Raw genomic sequence first — 9,720 nt, forward strand, 5'->3', positions numbered from 1 at the left:
AGGCGGGCATTCGCCTGTGGGAGAGGCCCTGCCAGGTGTTGCCTTCCACACATTGTCAGCCAAGACTTGTCGCTGTGCTCAGACTAAAGATACGCTGAGGTGCCTCGCCCCTGTTCTCTCAAAAGCAAAGACATGGGGGGAGGAGGCCATGGGGGTGTTACGTTTGGGGCAGATTATGTTCAGAGACAGATTGTCTTCTCCAGATATTTACTTAACACGGGTTCGCTGTGGGCATTATAACTTAAAATATTTCACAGGCCAAGAGCACATAGGATACTGTCCTTTAAACTAGTAACATTACAAACCAATGACAGATTTCACTACCGCACCAGACAAAGGGGGGATGAGAGTCCAACTTCAGTGACGTAGTAACTTTCTCCAGGTTTGTTCTTGGAGTCCCGCCAGCTGCCAGCATAGGTCCCTGGCTTGCCGGGGGGAGGAGGGGGTGCTCCTAAGGCTATTCCAAGGACCTGTACGTGGTACACAGCACTGCCTACAGCGAATGGCCTAACCACGGCAGGAACATGTCCCTTCTCTTCCTGATGCTGCTGCACAGTTTATGGCCACTGTCCCTGCCTGCCAAGGGCGGCCTGACCACAACCGGGACCCAGTGGCTCAAGATCTCTTAGAGCTATTTAGATAGGCCAGCGGAGAGCAGCTTTGTCCAAGCCAAACACACTCAGTAAAGCCTCATAAATTCCCGGTAATATCCCACTTGGAGTATCTGGGTGGCCCCGGTAGTCATGAGGGTCCTCACAGTGAAGGAAGGACTCAGAAGGCGAGGACCGGAGGGATGGCCCCATGAGAAGAGTTCGGCCTAACATTGCTGGCTTTGAAGTTGCAGGAAGAGGGCCAGGAGCCACGGAACGCACGAGGCTCTTCAGGCTTGAAAAGGTCCCAGAGAGTCTGCCGACGAAAGCAGCTCTGTTGACTTTAGCCCATTGTGGACTTCTCACCCTCTAGAACTGTAAGTTAATAAACTTACGTTGTCTTAAACCACAAGAAAACAATATCACATGATCGTTTTTCCTCCACAGGTTCTTATAGATAAGGTCCCGGTGATGCCCCTCAGCAGGTGTCAGTGACATCCCGGCACAGCTCCCTTACTTTAAATCCCAAGTGGGAAACCTGTTTCCTACCAAGCACCATTAGGGTATTTATAACATCATGTGCAGGCCATATGGAATTGTCAACTTAAAAATTAGCCTGCTATATTTGGTCAAACTTTAATTAACTCACCCCCAATGCCTTGGGCAGGACCAGACTAAATGATTTCACGGGTCTTATATGGTCCGAGGGCGGGCCGAACTTTCCCCACCCCTGATATAAACAAATTCACCCATGGGTCAAAGCAACTTCACTTAAGTCATAAACAAGTTCATTTGAAATCATAACCAATACACACCAGGGGCAAAGAAGTAACACAAAGAGAGGTGTGTCATAAGTGCCCTGAGAGAGTGGGTGGACTAGGAACCATGGAAACGAACAGGAGACAGTCCTTCACTGGCCAGGAGGGACTCAGGTAAGGTCTGGGGAAGTTAAACTTGAATTTGTTCAGGACAGGCGTGCTAATGAGAACAACAAAAGTGTGCAAGAGTCAGGGTGAAAGATGGCCCCTGTTATAAAATGATGAAACTTCCCTAGAATTTATTTTTTAAATATATTTTATTGATTTCAGAGAGGAAGGAGGAGGGAGAGAGAGAGATAGAAACATCAATGATGAGAGAGAATCATTGATCGGCTGCCTCCTGCACGCCCCTCACTGGGGATTGAGCCTGCAACCCAGGCATGTGCCCTTGACTAGAATCGAACCTGGGACCTTTTAGTCCGCAGGCCAACACTCTATCCACTGAGCCAAACTGGCTAGGGCTTCCATAGAATTTAGTGAGGCCTAAGGTCAGTGCCTTTGCTCACCCATTATTTAACGGTGGATGACCAACTTTAAACCCTATGACTCATGTACAAATCCTTTCTGCCGTTTGGAGCACAGCTGAATTGTCACCTTTTCCCAGTCTCACTGACCCTCACCGAGTCACATCATAGTTTATTCATACCTTATTGTTCCAAGCCCTGACAGTACATTTAGGGTTAAGTCTTATCATCCCACTAGTCCGTCCCTATGTTCCTTGAGGGAAGGATCTGTGTCTGATAAATCAGAATCATCCACAGCATCTACCACAATGCTTTGAACTTAATTTATCCTCCATAAGAATGTAGTTAACGAATGAATGAATGATGAATGACAGTAGTGTAGTAGGAAGACTGGGTGACTAGAATCAGGAGACCTAAATTCTGGCTGCCACGAACCAGCTCTGTGACCTTGGACGAATCAAAAGTCAGTCACCATGGGGGAGGGGGGCGCAGGGGCATCCGTCTTCCTTGCCATCCTGCCCAACACTGCTGAATTTAAGGAAGTATGGCACCAGTTACCATTTTCACCCCAAATACTATGTTTTCTCTGCTACTAAAATAATCACGTGTCAAAACACTTTCCTGGGCATCACATGACCCCCAAAACAACTTTCCTCAACTGTTCTTCCTCTTAGCACTTCTGGGCTTTGGCCTCAGATCACTTCTCTAGTTCTTAGAGCAGCTTCTGCTGACATTGACTGGAATTGTGCCCTGGGCTGCATAAGAAAACATCCAAGTAATTCTTAAAATGGTTCAACCAAAGTCTCACACAGCTGACCCTAACCCTAGAGAGGGGAAGGAATAGGCTGGGGAAAGATTATCCAAACAAGCTGCCTTAAAAGAGGTTCCAAGCATTTAAAGTTATTGACCTTGAATTACTTGTTTTCTCTCCCACCCCCTCCAAAAGGTATTTAACAAAATTATTTCACTGGAGTAATTTAAATTGATAAACATTTCTGGAAAGTGTAGGGCGCAGCTACAGGGTTAAGCCTCGGGATGACCTGTTGGCAAAGCCACAAATAAGTCCCAGCTTAGAGGGCACAGTCCTCTTGGCATAATTAGGCTTGACCTTATGATGCTCCCTACAGCTTATCTGGGAAGCTAATGGGCTGAGGGGGATGCAGCAAGTGCCACCAAAACAAGTGAAACAAGAACACTAACTATGGTGACCACTGCCTTGTTTACCTCTGGAATCATCTCATTGTTAGGAATTCACTCTTTGGAAATAGAGATGTACACTAAGATTTGTGTAACAACACAAAGCAAAAAAGCAAAAGCAATCACAACCACCATACCAAAACAAAACCACCACCAAAAAACAAACCCTGTTTACCGTAGTGTTATTTTTTTTTAAATATATTTTATTGATTTGCGGAGCTGGCTTGGCACAGGAAAGTAATTAAGTAATATGCCTTTAAAACTTTATGCCCTTTGACTCAATCATCTCATTGTTAGGAATTCACTCTTTGGAAATAGAGATGTACACTAAGATTTGTGTAACAACACAAAGCAAAAAAGCAAAAGCAATCACAACCATCATACCAAAACAAAACCACCACCAAAAGACAAACCCTGTTTACCGTAGTGTTATTTTTAATAGCAAACAACTAGAAACAATATAAACATCCAACATCAAACATATGGTTATGGTACATCATTCAATGCAATATTATGAAACCATGAAAAACCACATAATAATTTAAAACAAGTAAATTGACAAATGATATGAAATTAAGAAAAAAAGACAATAATATATGACAATTTGTGTGTGTGTGTGTGTGTGTGTGTGTGGAAAAAAGACAATAATATATGACAATGTGTGTGTGTGTGTGGGGGGTGTAACACACAATAATATATTAGAAAAGTGGTTATTGGTAAAGATCCCAGAACTTTCATGGTAAGTGATCTGAGAGGAAAATGATTTCAGGTGATTTTTATTTTGGTGTTCATACTTTTGTATGTTTTATACTTCTTTGTATATTTTAGCAACTCTGACTTTAATGATCAGAAAGTAAGCTATTTTAAGAGAAAATCTTCCACCTGTATTTGTCAGTCTAATCAACTAATACTTTTTTAAATCTGACCATTTATCCATGGCTCAAAATTAATCCTGACCCCTTTTCAACTAAAGCATCTACTTCATCCCACACTGTGTCAAATCCTAGGATATTTGTTGCTTTTACCAGTTAAACAATGTTAGACCAGCAATCTATCTATCTTAGCACCCACAAGCTACCTCTGCTTGTAAGTGGCCACATGCCCATGATGTTAATGATTGCCAAGCATCCTGTATCTTTTATAACCAAGCATTTGAACCATCCTTAGCCTTGACTTGATTCCTAGTTCACTGGGAGGGGAAGGTGGGAGAAGGAAGGAAGGGAAACAAAACAAATGATAGAAAAAAAAAACACTAATTTGGGGTTAGAATACAGTTGAACAAGGCAGAGGAGGTTAGGGTCAAAGAGAGGTAGAAAACAAACACGAAATGAAAGAGATATGGGAGTAACAGGAAGGGTAATTTCCAACAGAAAAGGCAGCAGTTACCCAAATGCTTGCCATATTACGATACTGATGTGCTATATTATCAACCTACTCACTCTTAGTCGTGAACTTCATGTTCACGGGATAAACAATAACAAAAGGATTGTGCAATTTTAGTGGGTCCAAAAGACACCCAGGTGTCTGAGGCTACTTTCAAGATCAGGGGTCCTCAAACTTTTTAAACAGGGGGCCAGTTCACTGTCCCTCAGACCATTGGAGGGCCGGACTATAGTTTAAAACAAACTGTGAACAAATCCCTATGCACACTGCACATATCTTATTTTGAAGTAAAAAAACAAAACGGGAACAAATACAGTATTTGTATTTGCATGTGGCCTGCGGGCCTTAGTTTGAGGCCCCCTGTTCAAGATGATCCAACTGGCCAGTGTGACTAAGGAACAGGATTTTAAATTTCATCTTAATTATATAAATTTAAATAGACACAGGTGGCTAGTGGCTATTTTATTAGTGCAGTTCTAATACTACAAAAGTTAATGTTCAGCAATTGAAAATGCATTTTTTTAAAATGAATCTTTTCTTCCTTAAGACTCAAAGAACAGCCAGGAAATCAGATTATTTATTCAAAAAAAAAATCTTTCTCTGGATAAATCCCTGAGACCAGTAATGATTTATTGCCACCCAATCAGGAAAGAGAAAATAAGGCAATTCAATGGGTATCTCAGCTGCAGGCTCTCGGGTGTCATTTTGTTTTCTATCTGGGTTACACTTTAGGTTTTTTTTCTTTCTTTTTTTAAACATATTTTTAATTGATTTCAGAGAGGAAGGGAGAGGGAAGAGAGAGAGAAATATCAATGAGGAGAGAGTCATTGATCGGCTGCCTCCTGCACATCCCCTACTGGGGATCAAGCCTGCAACCCAGGCATGTGCCCTGACTGGGAATCTAACCGTGACCTCCCGGTTCATAGGTTGACACTTAAGTTTTCTTTTGAAGCTCTTCCTATTTTACCTTAGATCAAAACAAATTTCTTCTTTTTCTCCATCCATGGCAGTATCTCTCACTGGGCAGATTCAATGACCTAGTTAGTGATCTAGATCTTCCCATCCTCCCAAGAGGTGTACCTTTTCTAGATGTTTTGGCAAACAAACCAAAGAAGCTGTGTAGGGAGCAGCTATAGGGTCAAGCCTCAGACTGACCTGTGGCAGATCCTCATACAAGTCCCAGGTTGGAGGGCAGAGCCCTCCTAGCACAATTAAGCTTGACCTTTATAGTCCTCCCTTGTTCCTAGGTCTAGTTAATGGGCTGTGGGAGGTGTATCCATTGCTGCCAAAACAAGGCTTGAGTAACAAAATAGATTATTGTAAACATGTTGACCACTCCCTTTGTTTTGCTTTGTGTGATCTGACTATAAAATAAAGCTTCAGCTTACAGGCTGTGTCACTGTTTCCTCATCCAGGCAGTGATCCACCTGGTCCCAAGTGTATTCTCTTGTCTGCTTTAATCCTTCACTGCCCCTCCTCAGGTACCCCCCTGGCCGACAGGGTTCACTTTGTAGTGCAGTGATCAGAGAACACCTTAATAATAATGTCCCAAAAAGAAAAGTGGACTTTGGGACTTAAGAGGAAGATGAATTTGGGACTGAAAATGATGAGATGAGGGCCAGTTCCCCTGAACAGTCTTTCCAAGTCCATTCAGGAGGAAAATCTTCAACCTCAGGAGACTCGAAAGACTTTGGTATGTGAATTTTCCGATGCTGACTGAGATAGGCACTTCTGCTAAAGCATTTCTCACAGTCAGGACATTTGTAAGGTTTTTCTCCTATGTGGGTCCTCCGGTGCCTGATAAGGTTAAAACTTTGACTAAAGCACTCACTGCAATCAGGACATTTATAAGGTTTCTCTCCTGTGTGTGTCCTTTGGTGAATCACCAGGGTGGAACTCTGACTAAAAGTTTTCCAGCACTCAGAACATCTGTAAGGTTTTTCTCCTGTATGTGTCCTCTGATGTCTAATGAGATGGGAGCTGAGGCCAAAACTCTTTCCACATTCACAACATTTATATGGTTTCTCTCCTGGCTGGGTCCTACATTCTTCTATCACACTGCAGTTCTGACTCAAACTTTCTTCACAGTCTGAACTTTCATAGGGTTTTTCTCCTGTGTGTGTTTTCTGGTGTGCTATGAGGTTTGAACTTCGACTGAAATTCTTCCCACATTCTGTACACCGGTAGGGTTTTTCTCCTGTATGTATTCTCTGATGCTTTATTAGAGTAGAATTACAACCAAAGCTTTTTCCACACTCAGTACATTTGTAGGGCTTCTCACCTGTGTGTGTCCGCTGGTGGCGAATCAGGCTGGAACTCTGACTAAAACCCTTCCCACAGTCAGGGCATTTGTAAGGTTTTTCTCCAGTGTGAGTCCTCTGATGTTCTATTAGGACGTAACTGTGGCTGAAGCATTTCCCACAAACAGGACATTCATATGGTTTTTCACCAGTGTGTAATCTGTGATGCTGAATCAGGTGAGAGCTGCTGCTGAAACTCTTCCCACACTCGGGACATTTATAGGGTTTCTCTCCTGTGTGTGTCCTCTCATGGATAATAAGATGGGAGGTATTGCTGAAGCTTTTCCCACATTCCCCACACTGGTAGGGCTTCTCTCCTGTGTGTGTTCTCAGATGTTGAATCAGGTGAGAGCTGTTACTGAAGCATTTCCCACACTCAGAACATTTATAAGGTTTTTCTCCTGAGTGGGTCCGTTGGTGAGCACGCAAATGAGAACTGTTATTGAAGCTTTTCCAACATTCAGAACATTTGTAGGGTTTGTCTCTGAAGGATGAATTCTGCTGGACAGAGGCACTGGCATGTTCTCCTGGGCCCCAACCCCCATCATTGCGTTTTTCTTCCTCTTTTCCTGTAGAATTTTCCTGATTCTCTGACTTGCCATTATTCTCATAGAAACTATCATGCCAAGTTTCATCTCCTTGGGACCCTGTCAGTGGTATTTCTTTTGTATCCTCATGCTTACAATTTTGTAGGCCATCTTTTTTAGACCATTTTGAGGCTCTCTCTTTAAGTTTATCTGCCTTACAGTTATTGTCTTGAACAGTTTCTAAATTATTCTTATTTTCATGTCCTGCAAAAATAAATAAATATTCTAAATATAGTTCCTAATCTCTGACAGGGAAATTCTGAATTGCAGTGGAAAGAGGAAATAACAAAGTAAAACTTTGTAAATCATTTTTTTAAGCTAGTTTTACTTAACATCAGAAGCAAATGAAATTTTTCATCACTAATCAAGTATTTGAACAGTTGTCAGCAATTGCCAAGGGATGTATTCATTAAAATTAATTCACTAGTTTTATTCTTAAAGACCTAAAAGAAAAAAGGGGATCTGAGTAGGGGAGAAACTGAATAGGACACCATCTGAGGTGAAAACAAGACAATGTCTGAGTGTATACAGAAATAACTATGATAGCCACTACAGGCATACCTCATCTTATTGTGCTTAGCTTTACTATATTTCACAGATGTTGCATTTTTTACAAATTGACAGCAAATACCTGCACAAGATTATGACTTACTTTATTGAGATGCTTGCTCTATTGTGATCTAGAACTGAAACTGTAGTTTCTCTAAGGTATGCATGTATTTACTAAGAACAGTAGCTTTGCATATAATATCTCATTAATCCATATATATATATATATATATATATATGACAAATAAGCTCACATTTCTTTTTCATAAGAAAAAACTAAGGCTGTAAGAGTTAACACAATTAAAGTTTGTCTCATTGTAATGCCCTGTTCTCTCTACACACCCTATAGTAAGAGTTAACACAATTAAAGTTTGTCTCATTGTAATGCCCTGTTCTCTCTACACACCCTATAGCTCATCTTATAATGGATTTCCAAAGTACTCAGATCACCTTCTTGATCCCTCACCTGTAAAAGGACTTTTCAAACTCTTCCTTTCAGTGAAGCATTTAGAATCTGAGACCAACAAGTTTTTCTCTTGCTCCATCACAATGATCACAACCACATTAGCAGTCAGAAATCCTGTGGAAGGAAACAGGTCACGTTTGGAGGTATTTGTTAAAATTTATTCTTCTTCCTTCCCAATCATTGTAACATAACAATTATAGGCATAGAATGGTCTGTTAATAATTCTGAAAATAAGAAATATGATCTTTAGAAGTCCTTTTAGAAAAATCCTTTCTCATATGCAAGTGTTTAGAATTAAGAGTTAACCCAATATATCTTTTCCAAGGAAATAATTTAAAAAAATAAATTTTCACATTAAAATATGAAGATCAGGCTTCAAAAATAGAATGAATACAATACTAATTGTCCACTCAGAGCTTAGAAACACTTTTAATGGAAAAAACAAAGTTTTTTTTATTGGGGCAGGGGAAAGGAACCAATCATAAGACTTCAAGGAATCAATATGCAGGTAAAGAAGCCGCTAAAGAGAAAGCCCCTGTTTAGTTTAGAAAGAATAACTTGGTCCTTAAAAGGATGAAACCTTTTAAGTCAATTTCAAAGGAAAGTTAGGATTTCCATAACCAGTAACAAGAACTCAGTGCAAAGCAGGGCTGGGATAACAATTTTAAACAATAACCACTAACTATAAAAGAAAGCGAATGCGAGATCTCTTTCTTGCCTCTAAGTCTATCATAATCCCAGTATCCATTTCAGCCTCAACTTTATCTTCTATGGGCAAATACAATCCCTGACCTACTTTAAGGGACAAAAAAATGTGATCTATCACTGGAAGGCAGTTATGTATGAACTTGGCACCCGAGTTAAGATAGAAAGAATACGTAACTTGGGAAAAATGAAAGCCTAAAAGAAAGATATACAAAGGTGTGCATGTGAAAAACAAGAAAAAGTTGACTACTAACTGAAGTAAACTGAGTAACTTGCACATACTATTTCTCATTTAATTCTCACAATAACCCTCTGAGGCATATAAACGGTTTCCAACATTTTATAGATGAGTTCAAAAAGACACCAGTAAACTTTCCCAAGGCCACACAATCGAGAGCGGGAGAGCAGGATTCAGTCCCAAGTCTGTTTGGACACTGACTTTCACACACTCGGCTACTACAGTAAACTAGACCAGGAAGCAGAGAGCTGGGCATAACCCCAAACTTCCCGTGACCCTCAAAGAAGGCCTTTATTTAGAATACATTGACTGGATGAGAACGGATTTACATCCCTAGACCTTATACCAAATGGAGCTGGCATTCCCTAAGCATCCTGAGCAATTAGGGATGTGTTAAAAGAAAAGCTGGAACTAGTCTCAATT

General features: G+C 40.9%; 1 protein-coding gene and 1 long non-coding RNA gene across 2 annotated transcripts in view; one reads left to right on the plus strand and one right to left on the minus strand.

Annotated features, from left to right (window-relative positions):
* Positions 1-8,392, plus strand: part of LOC107184268 — an 8,714-nt gene extending 322 nt beyond the window's left edge. Inside the window, exons 2-3 of the long non-coding RNA XR_001515094.1 lie at positions 839-967; positions 8,302-8,392. This is a non-coding gene — a long non-coding RNA (uncharacterized LOC107184268). The remainder of the gene's footprint in view (positions 1-838; positions 968-8,301) is intronic.
* The window catches only part of ZNF572 (zinc finger protein 572), a 4,721-nt gene continuing 890 nt past the window's right edge, over positions 5,890-9,720 (minus strand). The window contains exons 2-3 of the mRNA XM_006770967.2: positions 8,355-8,468; positions 5,890-7,543 (exon numbers count right to left, since the gene is read on the minus strand). Coding sequence (XP_006771030.1) covers positions 6,027-7,543; positions 8,355-8,433 — 1,596 coding nt within the window. The 5' untranslated portion in view covers positions 8,434-8,468 and the 3' untranslated portion in view covers positions 5,890-6,026. The remainder of the gene's footprint in view (positions 7,544-8,354; positions 8,469-9,720) is intronic.

The sequence above is a fragment of the Myotis davidii genome, unplaced genomic scaffold, assembly GCF_000327345.1.
Source record: "Myotis davidii unplaced genomic scaffold, ASM32734v1 scaffold765, whole genome shotgun sequence".
NCBI lineage: Eukaryota > Metazoa > Chordata > Mammalia > Chiroptera > Vespertilionidae > Myotis > Myotis davidii.